We start from the raw sequence: 23,978 nt of genomic DNA, 5'->3' as shown, positions 1-23,978 counted from the left end.
GCAATGATACCTTTTTAAATAAGTTTTATTATCAAGAATGGATTCACCAGGAAGGGATTAAGGACCTATTTACCTTTTTCTACATCATTAATGTGCAGGATAGTGTGCAAATACCAAGTTGTCTGAGAGGGAAACTACTATACTTAAGCAGAACTTACTTTTCTGTACTTGATGCACGGCAAGTGTAATCTGACCCTCACACTATTAGCAAGTAACATGCATAAATCTTTCCAAAACCTCCTAGATTCATACTGAAGTGAGGAAGCTATTAGACTGGCTAGAAATAACAATGTTCATGATAAGTGAATGGCAATTCTTATTTATATTGAGTATTCCATATCACTTTGTTCATTGAGTCACTTTTCCTCCTGGGTACTCCACTAGTAAGTTTTTCTTCTCATTTTTCACACCAAGGGATGATTTTATTTTTTTAATATGATATTCCCATATCATAGACACATACATTCAAAAATATGCAAAATATCTGAACCTTTTAAAGTCATATTAAAAATCTAAGAGATTTTTTTTCCCTATATATCTTCAGTAATGTCACAAGTAGTGGTAGTAGGCTACAATACATAGATAACTAGTATGAAGAAATGGAAGGCATTTATTACTTTAACCTGAGGAACAGATGAAGGTGAAAGGAACCATGCATTTTGTATTTATTATGCATTGAAATAGGCTCTCTGCACTTGCTGTTCTCTGTGAAACTGAAGTGAGTTAAGACTTCAGTAAAGTTTATATCCTAGTCTTAATTTTACTTTTCAGTGTTGCTAGTCAAATCATCATAGCAGAGAAGCTTTTATCCTGTACCTTGAGAAGATGTTCTTCTTAGATTTACATTTGATTACTAACATGAATAACTCAGTAAACAATAGTTGTAATTAAGCCTAGAAGCCTGAAAAGACAGCATGAGTATTAAGCAAACAGTCATATCTGTTGTAGCTATCACTCTTTTGAGGATTCCCTACATGTCCTTTATGCTGTGGAACCCATTCAGGGGCATGAGCAGAAATCTCTCAATAATTCCTGGTGAGGCACATGCTAAAACAGAGAAGAGAAGCCCTTTAATCTTGGTTGAACATTAATTTCAAGACTGAAATGACCTGCTCTGAACACTGCTTTGGATATTTCCAACAATTACTGCATCTGTATAGGCACCTTGTCCAAGTGAGGAGCTCAACAGAACTCTTCCTGCGTGCTTCCAGCACAATCTACAGGAAATCTCCCATGGCATGGTTTGCATATGTATAGATACAGCACCAGGACGGTATTTACACTCTAAAGGGTTCCAGATTTGGTCAGCGGAACTGAGGATGAAGGGCTGTAAAATGAGGGAAGTTATAGGACCATCCTATGAGTCTTAAGCTCATTCAGAGAAACTATGCATTTATGTTCTGGCATCAGGAAAGAACTTGTCTGCAGTTAAGCTTTTGCTGTCATAATTCCTTCAGCAGAGACGATTCCTTTGAGGCTCCCTCATCATGGAACAGAACATCATTGTTAAGGCCTGTACAAATTTAAATCAAAATCTAATTGTCTGTCATGGCTCTTTTTGAAGGCATTTTATGACATTATATATTTATGACCAAGCAATAATTTTTTTCCTGTATGATAAATTCCTAGTTAATATATTAATTATTCTTTGTAGCCAACATAATTATTTTAATCAAGGATTTGAACAGTGTCTCCTAATCTTCATAGGAAGGATTTCTTTATGCGAGTCTATTACTCTCCTTTGATGTTTGTAAGCATCTGTGTGTAGTTATGCATATTGCTTTTCATTCTCAGGGGTTCGTCCGCTTAGGAATATAATGTAAAGTCATGTAAATTAGTGAGTTTTTGCAATAATATTCAAGTTGATTTGGCCAGGAAGTGAAAATAGAGAAGACTTTTGGCATTGTCAGAGCTTGACCTCTGTTTCATCTTCTCATGACTTCTCATAAATATACTGTAATATGTTTTTTAATTGTGGTGTTCTGGCTACAATACAGCCCATCTCATCTCTTTCTTTGACTTCTACTTAGCACAGCTCCTAAAGTCTTTGTTTCCAGCAAATATTGTATATTTGATGGCTCATCCCTAGCTATCTGTGTAGACTACTTAGAAAGAGTGAGAAGAAGAGAGCAAAAAGAAAGTGAGGAGGCATAAAAAGACTGGGATAGTCATTGCATTGACAGGGAAAATGAGGCCATACTAAATACAATGACAAGGATTTTTTTGTTGCATTTTACTTGGTTGGGTTTTTTTAATTTGTTGTTGCTTTAGGCCAAGGAGTGTTTGAATTCACTTTTATTTCCAGTTGCTGCTTCGCCTTCTGGACAGAAGATGCTACTTTTTTATATGCAAGAAGTTTAATTTGCCACATAGCTGGAATTCTTTCCCAGTGAATACGTGAAATACTATACCCTGAATTTGCAATTAATATGACAAATGACATCAGTTTTGTTCTATTCCTTGCTAAAGGTGCTTCACAGGCAGAATCGTTTCAACTCAACTTAGTGCTATTTTAAAGCTACGTAAAAGACATTCCAGAAGCTTTTTAAGTCTTGCCCTCATCTAAAACACCCTGACTTGTTACATTATCTTTGAGCCCACGTGGGCACAACAGAAATCTCTTATGCTACTTTCCATTCCTATGATAGGTTAGTGCATGACCTAATCAAAACCACTAACATCTATGTTGATCACTTGCAGACTTACCATGGCAGTGCACCTATTTAATAAGAGAAAAATGAGTGAAATTCAGTAACGTTTCCTCAGTTGCCATAGAAACCATTCCATCTTATATAGAAAACTTGACTGCTTTTGGGCCCCCATCCTTTGATATGCCAAGTGGCTTTCTGAGAGTCCTTAATGTCCTCTTCGCCTATTGAAAGTGCAATCAAAATCAGGCAATGAGAACTTAAACACTGTGACTTGAAGACAGGCAGTTTCTATCTTAGCTTCATTACTTGAATTTCAACCTGCTACAACTAGATTCCTTTGAATGGTCTGCAGCAATGAAGAGGTACACTGTGCACACAGAAATCAGGGCCCCAGTTCAGTGTGCTGAAATTAACTCGTATGGTGGGACCTTACAGCATCAGATATTTTCCCTGGCTATCAAATGCACTTTTGAAGTTACGGATAGCAAACTTTTGCATCACATTAGCCAGTCCAGCATTGGTCTAACCTCAGATGAAAAAATGGCACTGTTTTCCAGGAAGACAACTGACAAAGTGCTGCCTGTGCACCTAAGCCTGCACAGCCAGAATCCCAGCTGACACAGTATTTTGAGTCATATGCTGACCTTACTATGAAAGAGAACTTCAGTTAGATGTCTATTGTGTTTTCAAATATAGAAGAATGGCTTTGTGTTGAATGGATTACCCCACTGATTAAGACAAGGAAGCAGATGCTGCAAGGGCATATAGAAGGAAAGAATTTCATTTTTCCCATTTTATCATAATTCAGAATCTGTTCCGTGTACCAGTGCAATTAATACCTAGGGTAAAAACCCACAGATGTATTAGGACCATGAGAATCTCTCAATAGACAGAGGTACTGGTACCTATGTATAATGAAGCTCCCAGCACCTTCCATGTCCCAAAAAGCAAATAGAAAGGATGGGGGAGGGAGGAGAATCATGAAGGGAAGTCTTTTTATTTTCTTCTTTTCACGTGAAGGTTTATAATTAAAGGGGAAAGTAAATTAATTACATGAATATTAAAAGGTTACTCTTCTATTCTAACATTTGGTCACAAGTTGTCTAATGAAAAGGAATGCAGGCTGGAGGGCTGCCATGCCTTTGCTTCTTTCTGCAGAGGGCCACAGGCTGAAGCAGTGATTGTGCGTGACAGATTCTGGGAACAATGAGCCTGCGCACAGATCATCCAGATGGAGCATGCTTTTCTAAATTACACCAACAACAGGGTGGCCCACAGGCAAACAAAATAGTTAAACAATACATAATAAAGTTTTTATTTGGTATTTCCTGTGAGCCTCTGCCAGTTGCCAGGGAGTGTACTGTATTTTTCTTTTGCTGTATTAATTGTTGACCACAACTGGCAAGGACCCAAACTAGCAGGGACAGATAAGGGGGGGAAAATGGCATCTGGACACTAAAGCCTCAAGTGTACTGGGAAAAAAAAGCACAAAAAATTACAGCATATATCTGGAATTTTCCAACTAACGATGTGCGGATGTGGTAGCGCTAGGGAAAAAGAGCCAAACTGAGCCTGCTTTGTTCACTAAGAGAGGCCCCCCTGTAACATTCCTTTTAGCTGTGCATATTTTGGCTTCAGTTGTGGAGTTTTAACTATATACTGTGTATGGAGCAGTTCAGTTGTTGCTGCATGAATCTAATGATTTTGTTACAAGAAATGAAATTATGTCAATGCATATGCATTTTTGTTGTGGTGAGATGTTTAAACGGAGGCTGTGTTTTAAATGTTAAATTATAGGTATTAAGTTTTCAGAGGGAGAGGGAGAAAATTTTGTTAAGTACAACCCATCACAGCAACAGCTGCAAGGAGGAGACCCTCAGTAGCAGTGAATGCTGCCTTTTTAAACTCATCAATGAAATCAGTCCTTACAGTTATCTATCTGGTTTAGAGAAAAAGCCACAGTATAGCATTACTACTTGGATAAAAACAGGAGGCTGCATAAACATGATAGTTTGATACTGGGTTTCTATTTTAGTTGCCTTTCTGGCTATAAACAGTTTTGCCTTTCTAGCTATAAACAGTTAAGGTATTGGCATCTTTTTAAGAATGTTTTATACTCCTGATTTACTATATGCAATGTTGCAAATGATTTTGCTACTACTAGTACACAGCAAGGAATCAAGAAATAAGAACAGGTTGCTGTTATTTTCTTCTACAGGTAAAATAGCCTTGCAGATATTAGGCAGCCTCTACAAAGAAAGATGAAAGTTGGTATGAAAACTATCAATGTGTATAGAGAAGCAACTGCACTAGTCAGTGATACGGTTTGCAGCTTCAGCAGGTCTGTAGTTCAGTTGATGGGGAAGAAATTATTGATAGGAGCTTAAATTGTCATATATTTATACAGCATTTTTTGATGTACTTGGACATCTTCCAGTGACCAGTGGCCCTCGTTGCCACAAGTTTGTTTTCCATTCCCAACTTTCATGCTCTTCCTGGCATTAGGTACTTAATTTTTTTTCTTGTTTGTGTTTTTGGTTTTAGGGCAGATTTTTTTGTGATTGGTTTTATCTGCAAAATATGGAAGTCATGTATTCCATTATTTCTTTGTGCATGTGTAGTTTTTTCTGTAAGAAAATAAAAGTATATTTAAAAATTAACTTTCTTCAATTGGCATTATATTCATAAGCCTGCTGGTTACCAGCAGGGCTGAACCTATGGGTCAGTCACATAGATTCTTCAGTCTGAGCTAGCAGAATATCTAACTGTATGGATGGCTGTCATAAATAGCTGATTACACTAGAAAAAGGCAGGATGCTTTGCCAGTGGATTTCCCAGATTCCTGTTCATCTTCCAACAAAGAACTACTGCTATTCCTTCATCACAAGCCTGTATTCCTTCCTCTTCTCCAGCCAGTCTCCTTTCTCTACTAAATCTAGCTCCCTCCTCAAACCCTCTGTGAAGTCTGCCCTCCCACGCAGGGGCTTCAGACATGCCCCTCAACAGCTTCACAGTCTCCACTGCTCTCAGCTGCAGGGTTTTCATCAGCCTCTATCTCCTTTAAAAGTTTTTGTCTGATCCGACTCTCACACATCTGGTCATTTTTCCTCCTTCTCTCCATAGCTGGTGGTCTTCTTTGTCAGTCAGTGTCAGTTACCTCAGCTCTCCACACACACTCTCACTCCTCATTGTTCTTCAACCCAACAAGGGAGTATCTTAATCTCTTCTCTTAATCTGGTTTTCATACTCTCCTCCCACAGTGTGTCCATCTGTTTTCATCTCTGTGGCTGAGTCTGATAGGTTTCTCTTCAAATATGGCACAGATCATTTATAGAGTAACAGGTTTTTTGCCCTCAGTCAAAAGTTTGACATGCCATGACGTCCCACTGAGCCCCCTGAAGCTGGCCTGAAGCATACTTGTTGCAAGCAAAACCTTCTGAAAGTGCCGTAATTATACCAGTATAAATCCTTACTGAGCATGTGCTGTTTTTCAGATTTACGACATGGCCAAATTTGGAGCCAAGTTTTAAAAGGGTGGCAAAAGGCACCTCCTTGGCATAGAGGCCAAGTTCCATAACCCTTGTTCTAAAACATGAGAGCACCGGAGCATCTCAAAAAGAAGGTCACCAGAATTTAAGTTTGGCGAACCATGTATTTTTTCCTAGCCTCACTCACGGATACCCCCAAACTGAAATATTCCGATAGGCCTGAGTATATTCCAGAGAGATCAAGCATGGAAAACGCCCCTGTAATCAGTGAAATGCTGGTGACATTCAAAACTGCTGAAAACAGGGTCTTACACAGATAACTTCAGTAACCGGCCGTGCTAGAAGCTTGAATGTATTATATGTGATGCTTCTGATGCTTGTCCCCTTCCAGAAGGGATGTGAGTCTCTAAGGGCTCTTTCCCTCAGTAAAAGCTAAGGTGCAAAATCACTCAGTTTTCACTAATATATGTGCTATTTCCTATGTATCGTTGCCTTCTTCATACCCTTATAACCAACTATTGTGTATCCTACCACATGTGGAAACTAATTCTTATTCACTTTAAAGAACCTCTACCCATTTCCAGTTTCTAATGGCATCTATAAATGTAATTTATTCACAATTAGGGATGTCAGTTGGGAACAAGCCATCAAAGTGGTGTAAAAGTGCTAGATGAAGAAAAGTATCAAATCTGTGGCAGAGATGAGTGTGGCTAACTAGTGATCACTGACAGGCATGAGACTCCTGAAGTCCCACTGAAGTCAGCAAAGTTGAAGATCAGGTCTGTGCTTAGCAACATAAATGTACTGATACCAAAATTCCTTTCCAAATTACAAATTTGTCTCTTTCATGAAATGAAAAATCATATAATCATGCAACCTAGTGAGCTACTATTTATCATAAAAAATGTAAAACTTCACTGGAAAAGAGATAAATTAGAATAGGCTTAATTTCCCATAACTACACTGGTTCCTTTTCCAGTCAAGGATAAGGCAAGTCTTTTAAACTTTGGAAAAGAAGTTATTTATAAATCACTTATTATGGGAGCGGTAAGTAATCTACTTTGTACTTGCCTGAGATGTAATTGATTAAAATTACGTTTGTACCTGACATGTGAGCTACAACAGACAGCATTCATGTATACAGCATTTCCCAGGCCTAGGACAGGAACAACAGGATGGTTAAGAGGTCCTCCGCAGTACTCCACATTATTTTTCAGCCTGAAGATAACATCCCAGAATTGTTTTAAGACATACTGTGAGTCTACATAATCAATTTTAAGGCAGGTTGCCAGAATAACACTTCATAGAATCATAAAATCATTTAGGTTGGAAAAGATCTTTAAGATCATAGCATCCAACCATTGCCATAGAGCTATCAATTCCATCACTAAACTGAGTCCCTAAGTGCCACATCTACACATCTATTAAATACCTCCATGGATGGTGACATAGCCATTTCCCTGGGGAGCCTGTTCCAATTCTTGACAGCTGTTTTGGTGAGGAAATTTCCCTTAATATCCAATCTAAACCTCCCCTGACGCAACTTCATGCCCATTCCTCTTACCCTGTCACTTGTTACTTGGAAGAAGAGTGCGACACTCAACTCACTAGAGCCTCCTTTCAGGTAGTTGTAGAGAGCGGTAAGGTCTCACCTGAACCTCCTTTTCTCCAGGCTAAACAGCCCCAGTTCCTTCAGCCCCTCCTCAAGACTTCAGTTATTTAGAAGAAGCACTAGAGGCCTCTTTTGTTGTTCCCAGTAACACCTTTACTGTAACTGAAAAGATTTAAAATCCATTCTGGTTTTTTATTTCACTGGTTGTGCTGTTCACTTCTGTTTTCCTTCTGTGGGATTACGGTAATGGGTTATTTTAGTCTTGTTTCTACTTCTCTTCAAGCAAGTTTTGTTTTCAGATTTTCTTGCAGTAGCCCAAAACAAAACAAAATTTATCTGATGTTTAAAAATGCTTTGTAAATAAAAAAGCTTAAGAAGGGTTCATTTAGCCCTGTGTTTTGTAAAAACTTTATATTACAAAGTCTAACTTGGTCTAAATTCATCCTGAGAGTATCCTTTTAAAAACAATCTTACTGTTAGCTCTTGAAAGCACTTAGTTTCTGATCCCACAATCATTAATGATTTTAAACAGCAGTAACATAACCTCATGATATTAACAGAAAAAGAAAAATACTCTAAACAAAATACTTTTTTTTTCTGTCATAAGAAAATACCTTTTCCTTGCTGATTGCCACTTTCCTAGAAAAAATCAATAGTATTTTTAAATGGAATTGTATACTTTCTGGAAAACATAGTTTATTTCTAATTCCTTGTTTCTAAACCTACTTTTTAAAATACTGAAAAATAAAAATGAGGATAGATCTAAATATAAATGATTCCATGGTCTGAAGACGTCTTCCTCTCACCACCCAGAGCTTCCACTGAAATCAGTAGAAATTACATGCATATTTGGAGTTAGGTTGGAGCTCTTCATATGATGTCCAATTGGCTTTTGTAACACAGCCTAATAACATTAACCTTTTCATTAGCAAAAGATGCATGACATCTTTTGCCTCAGAAGAATAGATGAGGTCCTATCAGCTTGTTCTGCACGTTCTCTACCTTTAGGATTATATCTTTAAATGATGCAGCAACTTTAGGGACTGTTGGTCTGTGTCAATCCCAGGGCTGTTGGCACTTGAGCTTGGTTTCTGTGCAGAAGTTCTAGCATCTAGCACTGCTTCTCTGTTCTGTACCACTCAGCATCTCTAGAGCCATGCATCGAAGGATTTCCTGACTGTTTGAGGATATTGTTTACAGGACTTCCTCTGGAAGTGCATGGAGAGGAGTAGAGTGTTGCCATCCTTATGCAGCTGTTAATGCTGTGGAAGTTTTCTGGAGGTAGCAGGAACTCTTATTCTTTTGCAGGGAATATGTAGGGAGATTTTTGCATGGAATGACTGTTTCTGAGGACAGATCTTTGTGGGGAAAAGGCATGGACAAGCATCAAGATGATGATGGGGAAACACATATAGCCTATGAAACAGATTAGTCCAAGGTCAGCTGGTAGTAACGCTGATACCACAAGATGTCTTGACGTTCTTTCTTAGTAGAACATTTAAACTAGTTCTTGAATATTAGTTCCCATTTGATTTATTCTCCCTTTTCAAGAATGGATTACATATTGCAATAAACGTTTTAGAAAGCCTTTTTTCTCTATCCATTTTTATCATTTTTGTAAGGACTCTTCCTGAACAGTTAGGAGCCATAAATGATTCACAGAGCAGCAAAAGGGATGTGACACAGGAGAAGATCTCCTGAATATTGTATATTTTATTCTCAGCCAGGAGTGGGGCAAAGCCTCTTAAAGCAGTAGATCTCCATTCCACCATTCCACACCAGGTGCTCCCTTGTGGTCCACTGTGCCAATAGCAGGTCAGCCTGTCTTCAATTTTAAGTGTCACTTCTCTCCCAAGGAGACCTCAGGAGAAGGTATTGCCACTACTAGCAAACAGCATTGCTACTTATTGTCCAGAGAGAACTAAAACATATCTCTGTAAATTGATTGTTTCCTTCCCTCCCAGAGACTCAGTACACCCGGTGTTTCACAACCTCTGTGCCTATAAACTGATGTGATTGCCTTAAAGTGAGAACATTCATTTTGTAACATGCAGAACAGCTAAACCCAGTTCTGGACTATTAAAATTACGTCTCAATGCCACAGCTCCAACAGCAGATGCAGAGCACATATCTATTAGTCCACAATCACATAACCATTGCTGAAATTGAAGTCTGTCAAACACATGCCTGGAAGTGGATTTGGAGTCTCAAAGGAAGTGTTTCCTCTCTAAGGCCCCAGAGCACACAGTGTGCAAGGGGTTAACAAGGCAGCTACTTTGAAAAGGGAGGCAGAAGGTCATTGGCGGCAACAGCAAAGACTCCTATAACCAGCCTTTCACCCGTCATTTCCCACCCAGGGGATTGTAAACATTGGCGGGCAGCCATGGAGTCCTACAGAACTTCTCTTTACTTTCAACATATACATTTATATGTTTTAATGGAAAATGAAGCACAGCAAGTTATTCCTGCGTGTCCAGAAGGAGAGAGAGAGCTTCTGTTCAAGTTGAAGAGATGAGGGAAAGAGCCATTACTCATGCTGGAATTTGAAAACATAGAGATATGCTTGTTTAGTGGTACTTCACATGTAACATAGCTGCTGTTCTCAGGCAAACTTTCTCAACTCACAGGAATGTGTAGAATGCTGTCACTTAATCAGAATCCAGAAGAGCTCTTTTATCTGCTATTTGTTAGTAACTAGCAATATTGTTCTTATCTCATTGTCCTTTAGCCTGATGCAGTGCCCTCAGACATGAGAACTTGTAACATGAAAGCACCCGTTACCTTGAACATTCCTGTTTGTATTGTCTTCAGCTATTATCTCTTTGGCTTGAATAGGATGCTTTGTATCAATTTTGAGAGAGATGCATCATCTGCAGAAGTCTGTTTTACAACGTTATTTTCACAAATAGAACATTTATATTTCTAATAAATCTATAACCACTTCGGAGTAGAGTCTTCAGTGATCTAGACTAATTCAGATCTTTTTCATCCAATTGATAAAATATGTTATCTCTAATTTCCCTTGGAATCTGGCTTCTTGAAAATAACGTAAATTAATCATACACACTTTAAAGTTAAAATTGGGAAATAGAGCCTAGTCCTAGTATTGGACCAACTGATTTATCATTTCTGATAAATCTTTGTATACATAATAACAGTTTATAAAATCCTGTAGTGTTTATAAGTGGAGGAAATTTTCTTTTGGGTTCTTTACAAATCTTGGGCTTCGCTTTGTACTGTGAATCCTAAGTTTTGGCTGGTGAGTAGTATATCAAGTAACAAGGGAGGAGATGCTGCTTCTTTCTCCACAGAATAAAACAGAGTGCTTTCTTCTTCTAGAGTTTTTATTAATCCTATCCATTAAAATCAGAGAGATGGAATACAATCTGCCTAGATCCAAAGTAGAATCCAGCCTGGTTAATGTAATTAATGCCTGCTTTTATTTTTATCCAGTGATGGTCTAATGTAAAATGCATACACATTCCAGAGAGCAATATCCAGAAACTCGGCTCCTTGCCCCTTCCAGCTGATTGTTCTTAAGCACTCAGCTACTTTCAGACACAGTCTTGCCCCATGACTCATATACTCCTGGCAGTATAGTGACTTGGCTTCAGCAGAGGCAAGGAAAGATCTATCACCCAAAAAATCCCTGGCCTAGTGGTCAAAGCATTTGCTTTGTAGATGTCGAAGGTGCCAATTAAGTCGCCTTCTGGGTGAGTTTCCACTTTGAGATTAACATAATAACATTTGTACAAGATGTTCATGAGGATGGAAATGCATATTGCTTCCACCATCACTCTAGTTACATGCTTTACCAGGTAGGACCTCATATTAACTTCCATTGAGAACATCCTGGTACCTAAGAAATCTGTCTGCCTAAATATGCATTACACGCAGTAGTGCTTCAGCTGAAATGAGGCTGCTTGTTTCTGCAGCACAGGCCTTTCTAATGTGTGTGACCAGCTACACTTCAGACCCACAGATACTTGAAGAATAAGAAGACGCATTTGATGAGTAAAAATGCTTACAAAGCTCATAGCCTTGGAAAATCAGCAGGTTGTGCCTGGCATTTTATTGGTCTTAAGCTCACAGAGATACTTGAATGTGAGATTCAGACAGCCTGAAGAATTCACTTAGATTTTTTGTCCTTTCTGTCCTTGGTCGTGCCGTGAAATGACATGTCTGCAGCAGGTCCTTGTCCAGATGGTATTTACTTCAAAACTCAACTCATTTCAAATAATTTGTGGTATGTTCAGGTATGTATAAACACATACACCTATCTACATATTGCATCTTGTATTCAGAAAGTTCCAATTTTTTAATTTATTTGGTTTTGGTGTAAGTAAGTATTTCCAAACCTTTTTTCTTATTTGTTTTTAGAAAGATATTTCTTGAGGGTTTGGTTTCCCAAATGTAATTTCAAGGAGCCCTGGAAAGTGTTTCATCTCTGTAGTATTTACATTTTTACTTTCCTCAGTTCAAAACCATACATTTATTTTAAAGCATAGTAAAATCTGTTGCATTCAATTTCAAATGTAGAATGTATTTGCAGTGTTTTAGAGTTGCCCAGGTTCTTTATGCCTTAGGGAAAGATGTCAGCCATCATGGTGACAGTAGAAGTGTGCACCTTGTGAAGCAGTGAGGGCAGGTACATCCCAAGAGGAGCTCTAATGCAGAGAAGCTGCCTTGTTTGCAACCCTGGGTTCCCTTTGGGTTTTCCTGCAATACAGGAGGTTTAACTGTAAGCTATTGCTTCACATGAGCATCACTGACAGATGTTGCTCCACCAGCCTTTTTATATACTGTGAGGTATGCAATGCTAGGCTTATAAGTGCAATTGGTACTTTGCCTTCAGGCCTCTAGTCAGACCTCGCTGGTATCTGTATCACTAGGATCACAAGTTTGCACTTCCAACAGGGAATTACAGTCGCACTCTGCTATGGGAAAGGAGAGCTGTGTGGCTGCCTGATAACTACATCAGGTGCTACAGGAGCTCCCACCATACCGTGCCGTGCTGTGGGGGAAAGGTAACAACCCATAGTGCTGCTGGCAGAGTGCTCCTCCTAGGAGCTGATGGGACATAGAAGTGAAGAGAGCGCAAAGTTACAACAAGAATTTTTAACAACTGTAGCTAAAATGTAGTAGAGATAAGAAATTTCTCATATGAATCACAGAATCATAGAATTGTTTAGGTTGGAAAAGACCATTAAGATTATTGAGTCCAACCATATCAGCTTTATAAGTTATCCAGACAAATATCTTAATTTTAGATGTGCCAGAGACTACTTTTGTCCATATCAGACTTACAGGATAAAAGACATCTGGATAAATATTTTCAGATTAATTGGGACTGAGCTTATTTTATGTTCATTGTGCATTCTGGTAAGCCCTTACTCAGCAGCTAACCCACTGGTGCACACATATCCTGTGTTCACTCTGCTGTATGCAGACAAGTACACTTCTCTTGCTTACATGCCCCGATTGCTATTTTTATCCTTACTTTCTTGTTCAGCTTTGGTCATTAACTCATATTATGGCATTAGTTCATAAGTTACATTCTCAACTGATTGAAAACAGTCTCTTGCAGTAGTTTTTTGCACCAAGTTTCTCAATTTTTTAGAGTCCAAGCTGGAAAACTTGGTTTTATTCATAGTAGTCTGTATCGGTTCAGGATGCTAATGGAAGTCTGTGTTAAACTCTGACCCATTGGTTACATTTGCATCAAAATGGTATAGACTGTTTCTTTTTGAGAGTGACTCATTTGTTCAGGTTAGTTTTGATGGTCATGTTTCATTGAAGACTTTTTAATTCCATCTTCTTTCTCATCTGGAAGCAGCTGTAGACTCCACGTTAAAGCTTCTCACCTGGAGAACCCGCAGTATTTAGTATATTCTTTGAGGCAGTATTTTCTTTCTGCATCATCTCCTTTTGTTAAACATGGTTTGAAGCAGAAATGGGCCCAAGTTCCATAGGAGAGAGGTCTGTGGTGGCCTTCATGGTTTTGCTTTAGTTACGTTTTTTCTGTTCAGAACTGAAGTCTTAACACAGAACCCCAGGAAGTCTGAAGACTTTTTCTGTTAACCAGACTCTGGTTTTCTAGTAGTGCTGGAAAGCTGGTCTTCATTATAAAGCCAAACTGTAAGTGGTAAGGCTCAGATTCTCTAGTCTGATGAACTTGGGAAGAGACCAGGCAATCACAAGGGCAGCTTCAGGGCGTCTCAACATGCAGCCAACCATGATTTGGTCCTTGGCACAAGTTGGAGCTACATATTGTCCTTTTCTCAGAGACTGGGCATAAGTGCTGTGGGAGACTGTAAAAGAACTGTATGTCACCCAGTGGGAATATTAGGGTGCTAGATGTGTTGGTTTTGTGGCTACCTAAAGACAGAGTAGAACAAAGCAACTGGAACAAGGCCTAAGGTTTGGTACTCAAGAATATGAGTGTTCCTCCAGCTAGCTAATAGCAACAGGTGACTGAGCAAGTGGAAATGTGCCAAGATCCAGAACAAGACTTGTATTCAAAGGTACAGTCACAGGCTGCCACCTTATTAATGTTTTGTTTCTTCTGGTATTGTGGACAGAATTCTTTCTTACAGTAGATGTGTGGCTTGATCAGCATAAGAAGCCAGTGGTGTTCATTTCTTAATGCCATTGTGTTTTTTCAGCTCTGAGATAGATTATTAGAACTTGCTGTTTCTGTCTACAAATTTTGTTTGATTATTGAGTCTTGAAGTATGACTGAAGAACGGCTACTTTTTTAAAAGCCTGTCACTCTCAGTGTTGTCAAGTATCTCTATATGTAAATACATTGCTATATCAGCACAAGCCTCATTGCGTGCAAGGCTAACCACTTCTTTAAAGAACTGACGTGTCCCGTATTCCATAGAAGACTGTTCTGCTCAGAAGTAAGGGCATCCTGGTTTTGATTTTATACACAACAAACCCTGGCAAGTCTTTCTCTTTTGAGGGCTCTGGATCAGGTACAGCAGTGTTGCTGATAGTATTTTTGCTTTTTAATTTTCGTATAAAGATAAAACACTTTTCAACTGAAGTTTCAGGTAGTCTCTCAGAAATGTTCTCTGTATGGTGTCAGAAGAGAATTCTGTGAAACATCCTGCTTAATGGAAAATTATTTCCTTGTATTAGTTTCGACGTGAGTTCTGAATTGCCACTAATGTTTGAGAATATTACCTCAAGAGCCAGTTTTTCTTTCTAGTAGCTGTTGCACACAACTGCTTAGTGCACAGGGACTTTTGAGGTAAAAACCACTGAATGTAGTTAGTGTTTTATGTGCACACATGATGTGCAAACACACATGCACTCCTACTGACAACGGATGTACCTAGAAATATTCTTCAGCAGCACCATCACACTGGGTTATGTGGTTCTTCCTGGAAATAAAAAAAGTGAAATTCTGGTTACCTTGGTGTGTATCAGAGAAATGAATGGCTTCTTTATTTGTCAAGTTATCTTGCAGTAGATGCTAAATCTCGCTTTCTTCAAAGCACGAATGTCTTACCGTCAAAAAGAGAACACGTTCTAAAATAACATGATAGTGGGTGGTACATGTGATGAGAATTTGCATCTTCTATAAATAGCTATTTTTTCTTGACAATTTAATGAATTAATAACAATTCTTCTGTTTTTTTACAAAGCAGTTAATAAAGCTTGTACCTAAAATAGAGTCAAATGTGAATAAAGAGATAAAATTGCTATTACCATGTTCACTTCATGAGATGCACAGAACTTGAAAGGATGTAATTTTCATGTATATTAAACCTTTTGTCAGAAAATAAAGTGCTTTCTTAAAGCCAGTGTACACTTCTATTTTAAAAGGGAAACTATTTTAATGTTTCTATAAACAGACAAAATATAGTCTTGTTTTGCTAAGAAAGAAATGTTCTTTTCGGCCATACCTATCTCTGCAATTGAACTGAAAACAGTTACAGTAGCGAAGAACCACTACTCAAAAAAGTGATTAGACAAATATAATTATTTGAGCTGAAATTATCCCTGAAAACTAAAGCACATTTTATAATCTAGTGATTATTACCTTCTCCATCACAGTGAGAAACAGTAATAGGTAGGTATTCAGAGATAAAGAGAATCCCAGACTTGCTTTATAAATGCATAATTCTCAGCAAATGATTTAAGGATAGTGATGGGAAAATACAGTAAAACAGTCCCCCTCACATGAAGCAGACACACTCCTCTTTCAAACCAGGGTTGAGGAATGTGTTGAATTCATTGTACGAAGGCTAAAAAGCCTACACTACCATCACCTATCTTGGCCTTATTACACCTTTTGGACAGGTGGGTTTTCAAAGAGCTCTTTCCCCACGCTGGAGGTTGCTGTGTGATGTGCTGCAGGGTGCAGTGGGGCATCATCCCTCCGTTCCTTCGTTATATCTTCTCTCCTTGCTCCCCCCTCCAGCACACCCCAGACTACCCATTCTCTTGTCTCCTGGAACACACACATAGGAAAAGTTTCCCTATATGGCACAGGTGTGCTCTGCTCCCACTGGTCTTCACGTTGTCCTTGGAGGACTTGGTGGCACATTCTTCCTAAGCAATTTTTGATGTTACATTGACTTCATTTTAAGTAATGTTACACTGTCAGATCAGAGCCATTTTTAAGCAGGTTCATTTAAGAAATTACAAATTTTCAGACTCTGTGGAGATTCAATGCTCTGTTTTCAGCACACAAGAGGGAGGTGTATTAGGGAGAGACAATCTCTCCACAGTGGAGGGTAAAGCCAGGTTTCAATCAGTATACAAGTCTGGAAGCCCAGACTTTTAGCCATCTGTAATTCTTTCCTTCCCAACTAGTCTGTAACGAATGTCAGGCTTAGTTATACAGCTAAGGAGAAATTTTCTCCGAAGCTTGGAGAAGATTCTGCAACTCATTTTAGAGTCTGAGACCTGAAGCGGAAGCCATGCAGTAACAGTTCCACAATGAAGTTGGAAAGATTCCACTTTAAATCCTCCTGAACAATTTGAAATGAAGTTGGGAGACCATGAAGCAACACTAAAGAGCTGTATTCTAGATACTACAACATACATTAGCTATATTCCCTCATTTTTACTCAAAAAGAAAGGACAAAAATAAATGAAAAGGAGTCAGAAAGATGCCCCAAAGATAGTGTGAAAATCCTGTTAGTGAGAACTGAAAAAAATAACTTGAGTTTAAAAACCATATTAGGGAACGTAAAAAAAATAAATTCCAAATAATCTTTCATGAGGTTGAAATGCTTTAATGCTTTAAGCAATGAAATGAGCCAGTGTCTGATGGCAAATATAATTAACAAAATCAGCAGCAAAAGAAGTACAGTAGAAACCACAATCACAAAAGCAAAATATTTGGAAAGATTTGGATTCAAGGATGCTTTGTATGAATTTAAGCATCCTGCTAATTGCCTTTGTGGCGTGATTTCTATGAAAACTAGTATTTTAAAAGATTTATAGGCCTCTTCAAAGTCCCCTCAGAATTAATTAGAGTAGAATTAATCTTATCCAGCTTTAGATGTCTAAAAGGAAGATGTCTACATGGGGGCCAGTTAGTTAAATTCTCCTCATAGATAGCAAGCAGTTGCAGCATTTGTTCATCTGACCTGTACAACATGCTTAAGATAAAATAAGACTAGCTGCTGGGTGAGATGAGGAGTGGGCCATGCCTGCCCCACTCCATTTCCCTCCTGGAGCCCCTTCTGAATCAGCGGGGGTGAGGGAAGCATAGCAAAACACTTTCTCTCTGGAGTGAAAGGAAGACCCAGGGCCACAGTGTGACTCACTGGCTAGTAGACTAAAGAGTGCCAGGAAGCGTTCATGGGTACTGGAGCTCAATTGTCTATACTGCTAAATTATTGGCATGGTTTTAAATTATGCCAACCAGCCTTTCCCCACACAGTTCCTAGGCACAGTTAAGCATGGACCAGACATCATTCCCAATAAGCAGTTTGCATGCGATCACCTTTTTTGAGGGGCTGAGAATTTAATAATATGGACATAGGCCACTCTGTGCCTGTTGGTCTCAGTGCCAAAGGAACATTTCCTGTCCCATTTAATTTCCTAGCACAGACATAGCCACTGTGTTACAGTCTGATCCCTGCTTTGTTCCTGTAGCTGTGCAACTGAGCACTGGTCTGTACTTAAAGTCTGTGGCAAACCAAAATGTAGTCTTTTGTGTCTATGTTACTCAACCCCATCCCTAAACCTCTGTTTGTCTTTTTTGAACTGTATGCTATTCAGACAGGAACTATATTTGGAAAGGGCTGTGTATTGTGAGATCCATTTAACTTCAGCAGTTTTCCAAAAGCTAAAATCTGCTCTGTAAAGTAAATGGAAATTAAATGAGACTGACACAATGCCTAGGTCTTATGTTCACTTTGCTAGTGAGCAGATACTTACCACTAATTTGACTTTTCATCAGGAACAGGTACCATGAACTGCAGGATTGAAACTCCTGGGACTAGATGATCCCAGATAACAAAATCTATAATAATTTATAATAAGGGAGAAAGCTGTATTTCAAAATGAAGTTATTTTTCTTCTCTGACTCTAAATGCAGCTGTCCCCTTGCTTCTCACTGAGCACATTTCCTTCTTTAGAGGGTCACACACAGTCTCAGTAGACTTTTGCAGATGTCCTTTTCCTTTCTGATACCTCTCAGATGTACATTTCATTTCTTTTCATCCTGAAATGCTGCCTTAATCTATTGACATTTAAAATGTTAGAACCAGCGATCTGCAGCTACTGATACCGTTTTTGGCTCTCATCATTCCATCTTATCTGGGTAGTGAAAACACAAATATGCACTGGAAAAGGAGCATAGTTACTCCTTTAAGTATGCACTCCTTCCAGTGTATGAATTAGTCTCTTTTGTATGTTGCTCAGATTATGAAATACAAATGTCATAGGGTATCCTCAGGACAAGCAGAGTGGGCTGAGAAGCTAAAGGAGAAAAAGGAGCTAATCTGACCCAGGAGCCTTCTGAGGCAGTTGGAAAAAGAGGGGACAGTGTGAAATTCAGGGAGTTTGAGGGTGTGAAGGAAGCAGACAGGGAATGTGAGGGAAGGCAGAGCCCATGGGACATGGTGGGACAGCAGGCTGAGTCCACCTGGGTGTCTACACATGAGCAACAGGGGGGGTTAGTCATATTGGGTGACGCTGTCAGGGGGGACACTGGCGTGTGGTATGAAGGCAGAGGCAGGGAGAGGAGGCAGGGGAAAGCTGGGAGGGGGGGACCTGGCTGTTGTAGGAGAGGAGCGAAATCGACCAGGCAGGGTAAGCAGAAGCGAGGAGGCAAAGGGAGGAAGCTTATTTAATGGGAGGACTAAGATGCAACATGGTCACTAAAGCCTACAACCTCACAAGTATTCAGGAGTCTTGTGCTGAATTTAGCATCTCTGTCAGCATGTGTGCATGAACGCCTTTTCCTACAAAAATCACCATGTGCCACATCACGTTTCTCAGACTTTCAGGAGAGACAAAATTTAATGAAATGTGCCAATGAAGGTGGTTGGTTTTTTCATCCTAAAAATGGGACTTTATCAAGCAGCTGTTTATCAAGTGCATTATCTCTCAGGGAGAGCCTGTTTCACTAGTGGTGTGGCTTACCTAAGCAAAGCATTTTTTCATTCTAAGACAGAACTGTGTTAAAGAGGAAATGATGATCTAGTTGTTCAGTCTTACCATATCCTGTGTTCAGAATAATTTTCATTTCTACTTATCTGCAAATGTTAATGGAATGTCCATAAATATTTTCTTGGCTTCTACGGTAAGAGAGAGTGTGAAACTCTGTGTCAAAACCACTGCATCATCTGCATCATCCTGTGCTTTTCAGGAGAAGACCCTGACCACTAGAGAGTCATCTATAGCATTACTTATGTGCAAACTGACATTCAGTACATTTTGATCCTTTTTAGGTTCACATTCTGAAACACAGACTTACTTATTACAAACCACAAAGGTTACTTGGTCACTTTTATAATTACACAGTTGTGACGGATTATAACAAAACAGCTCAACACAGATTACTTCCTCTTTGACTATAAAGCAATAAGGCATTTGCTGGAATTTTAACTGTGAGACTTTAGAAATAGATTATATAAATATATATATGCATATATGAAAGGGTTTAAGTTTCCAAATTACTCAGAAGTAAAATCTCCAGGTCCCTGTGTATGTGTGCACGAGCGTTGCAGGGTACGAACGCCTGGGGAACTGTGCCAGTAAGTGGTCACGTGGGAGAAGCAGCTAACGTGTTGCATGCTTCTGCAGCCTTCTGAACACAGCACTGTGCCCCCTGAGCCAGCACCTGGGGACTGGCCACGAGCTGCAACAGTCTTCTCTGGAAGCAAGCAGCTTCCCTGGAAAACAGACTGCAGTTTGAAGTGTACATTGTCAGCAGTATTCAGACTGTGCAGACACAACTATGCATCCCCTAATCCTTTGCCTGTGAGAGCGCAGAGCCTTAATGTGGCAGGCCTGAGGGGATTGGGGAAAGTAAAGCATCCTTTCACTCTGTGTGAGAAGAGCCATGTGGATCCCAACCCAGGAATCATGAGGTTTGGTGGTATTCCCACAGATCAGAGATCACAGAGCTCTTACTTCTGACGCCGCACCCAGCCACTGACAAACAATAATGGGTTGAAATTGTTATATCTAATTTCTCAAAGCAACGCTTCTTAAGTAAGCTTTTCCACAAATGCACTGAGAAACTAGAAATGCAGTTCAGTTTCAGAGCTATATCTGCATCAGGGAAAATATGTGTATCAGGAGGAAATCCATGTGACTCAGACAGGGCAGCTCCAGTAAAATCCCTAAGCTCCCATACCTTTATCTTCTTTCCCTGGAGTGAATCTCTGAAGAAACTTTCTAGTTTTTATCGGGAGAAATATTTTGGAAAAAGCATCAGTGGTATGTATGGTACCAAATCAGGAACAAGACAAATGGAGTTAAATAATGCCAAACTTCCACACAGGAATCTGTTTCTGTGGACAGGTACCTGGAATTCTAGTTTGCCAGTGCAGTACTTTGCACTGTGTTATTGAACTGTTTCAAAGACAAATTTTATGAATAGAGATCAAAGTGTTTAAGAGGACTGTTAGCAAATATGACCACTTGTGCAAATATCCGTGAACCTCCCTTCAATAGCCATTCAGGAGTTCCAAAGGCTGTCAGGGCATGTAATGATTGTAATAAATGTTTTATTTGCTTTTGTTTCAGCTGGCTTTGACCCGCAAGTTCGGCTGATTACTTCCATTGTTATTTTTGCTTAGAAGACAATTATTTTGTTATCATTAAAAAAAAAACACTCTTCTTATGCATTTCTTTGTACTGGTCTTGAAATTCAGAACTCACTATCCTAGTTAACATACTTTTTAAGATTATTCTTGTCTTTGCACTTGTTCCTTTCCAGTGTTTTTGCTTTTTTTCATGCTCCTTCTGAATGCTGCATCTCCAACATTTGTGACTGTAGGAGAAACAAAGCAATAATTGCTGAGAACCTCCGTGCTCCCAAATTAATAGTCAGAGGTTTAAATTATAGCACACAGTAAGAAAATACTGTTATTTAGCTAATGATCATGTGTTGTTATGGCTGTATTATAACTGTATTCAGGAGCAGGATACTCCCATGGCTCTGAGATTATATTCCATCAACATAATAGTTCAGGCAGGACTCTGAAGAAGGTCCTTGTGTTCTTCTGTAAATACACTGAAGATCCAGTCAGCTTTGTCTGTATTTGGTCTACGTGTGGGAAACAAAAGGATAAATATAAACTGTCCCATCTCTGTTGTGGGTCCAATATGCAGGACACATCAAAGTACATTGATGAAGCAGTACCAGTAAAATTCCCACTGGATGTCTACAGCATGTTGCAACATGACCACCAGGACAAGAACAGTTTAAAAGCAGACGCTTCACGTGGCTTATGTCCCTGGGAAAAGAGTGTGTCATTTGGAAGTAAATTCTGAGAGAAGTTACTGTTGGTCTAACCAGCAGCACATGGGGAGAGACTCTCACACAGTTATAAAGGTCAGGAATCTGCCAGCGATCCCTATGCTCTGTTGCTCAGTTGAAAACTGAGTTTGAGGTACCTCTAGTGTGTAAGGAAGCCACAGTGGACAGCACTGAATACCTTTCATAAGGAACATCTTTGAGGATTGACTTAATCTATATCAAGTTGATTTTAAAAAAATAAAGTTGTTTCTTCAGCAAGAACTTTTGAGATGGGTCAGACATGTTCACCCAGCTTAGCCCATACACTTGAGCTAACCCCATTCCTTTAACAAAAAATAATACATAGACTATGAAGGACATAGGACAGACAAGGTTCTGATTTGTCCTGTGGATAAACCCACGTGATTCCTTAGCTTATTTGTTTCCAGTTTGGCTCTGGTGACTACATCTAAGAGGTCCACCAAAGTTTTAAGAACTTGTTAAGTAGACTAACATTTGCTCTATGGAGAGAGAAACCATATCTCCACTGGAAAGTGTTTGGAGGCCTGTACGTTGCAAAAATGTCAGTGTTTCTCATAGTGTGCTGTTATAATATAGTGATATCACACCAACACTGTACTCTGTTACTGTATTTTTGCTGTACCTTGAACTGGACTGTTCTTGGCATGAAGTGGTCTCATATCCCAACTCATCATCGCTGCAACTATCTATACTAAGATTTTCCTTACAGGGCCCTTTTCTATGCACTGGCCAAGCCAGTTTGCCCTAATTTGTGAAATTTATGATTTGGATTAAACTAAATGGGAGCTGTATGCACAGCACTCATGAAGTTGTACTTACGTAACTAAGCATGCTCTCTTTTATGTTCACTTTTGTTTTACAGGTTGTTACTTTGTGGTATAGAGCTCCTGAAGTTTTGCTTCAGTCCAGCTATGCAACACCAGTCGATCTTTGGAGTGTTGGCTGCATATTTGCAGAATTGTTCCGTCGAAAGTAAGAAATACGGTTTTATTTCCTTCATGGTTTACATTTGAAATTTTAAAAAATGTGCAGTAATGTCTGGTGCAGTACACTGGATCACGTTTATATTGGAAAGGCCTGATAGGATGTTTTATTTGCAGTGCAACATTTAAATGCCCATTGCTAATTCATGCTTGTTGCTATCTTGGAATCTTTCTTTTCTGATACGAGTTTTGGTAAAGCCTATGTCAGCATTGATGTATTCCTGTTACACGTAAGTCCAAATGCAATTAAAAGTGTGCTAGAGAGGCTGTTGATCAAGTAAAGCAGGGTTCTGGAAAAGATTTACACTGAGAAAAGCAGGGCATGGTGGTCAGCAGTCTTCTTGCTCTGGAGTTTCTGCGCTGGAGCATCAGGTGTTTGCTTATAGTCCCTTCTTTGCATATTTGAGATCTCAAAAGTCACTGTAAAGAGGATTTTTAGAAGTAGGAAACAAAGGTAGGATTTTTTAAAGAATAACCTACTTAGCCTGAGTGTAGGGTAGCAGAAATGTTAAATGTAGTAAAAAAAATAAAAAATCCAGCAGATAAAGGACTTGTTGGGGGAGCTGATTCAATTAAATTGGCTATCAGAACTGTCATGCTGCAGAATGTTACTGCTGGATGCAGAGTTGGGAATATGAGAGGAACACTTGTGTACTAGTCTTTCCCCATGGGAGGACACTAATTTGGGGGTTGTACCATGTAGGGTTTGGAGAGGAACAAACACTCAGGAACCTTAACAAGATGAATCTGTCTCAGTATTAACCCAGTCATATGCATTTTGGTTGAGCTTACTACAAGAAGTGTGTGTTGTCATCACCTGGATGATCTCCATCTAGAAACTCTATGGCATTTTGTACACCCATTGTAAGATCAAAAAATACACATAAAGAAAATGTGAAAGAAAATGATACATTGGGTAGCCTAAAAACCAAAATCAGTATAATTTACAAGGAGAAGCCATACTGCAAGGGCCTTGCAAAACTATTTATCTTATACAGTGTTACATTCAAAATACTAATTGAAGTCTTGAAAAATAAGAGTTCTACTACTTATTAATGTTAGTATATGGAAAAATCATTTCTCTTGGGCTTCTTGCCTGGTCAAATGGCCTGGGTAGAATTATTACACTCCACCCTCTCTGCTTCTGACTCAGAAATGAGGTCAGAAAATGTGAGAAAAAAAGAATGTGGATTTAGGAGTATCAATTGAACCCTCAATTGCAAACTTTTAAAAATTTAGTCTTATCCCTTATAATACCAG

The 23,978-nt window shown here is 39.1% G+C and overlaps 1 protein-coding gene across 2 annotated transcripts in view; it reads left to right on the top strand.

Annotated features, from left to right (window-relative positions):
* CDK6 (cyclin dependent kinase 6) overlaps positions 1-23,978 on the top strand; it is a 123,587-nt gene that overhangs the window by 71,923 nt on the left and 27,686 nt on the right. For both annotated transcript variants that reach the window (XM_031052495.2, XM_005152927.4), the window contains exon 5: positions 22,598-22,707. In XM_031052495.2, the coding sequence (XP_030908355.1) occupies positions 22,598-22,707 (110 nt within the window). The remainder of the gene's footprint in view (positions 1-22,597; positions 22,708-23,978) is intronic.

This window comes from Melopsittacus undulatus, chromosome 1 (genome assembly GCF_012275295.1).
Source record: "Melopsittacus undulatus isolate bMelUnd1 chromosome 1, bMelUnd1.mat.Z, whole genome shotgun sequence".
Taxonomy (NCBI): Eukaryota; Metazoa; Chordata; class Aves; order Psittaciformes; family Psittaculidae; genus Melopsittacus; species Melopsittacus undulatus.
Note: the sequence above shows the minus strand (reverse complement) of the source record. Positions and strands in the feature narration are given on the sequence as shown.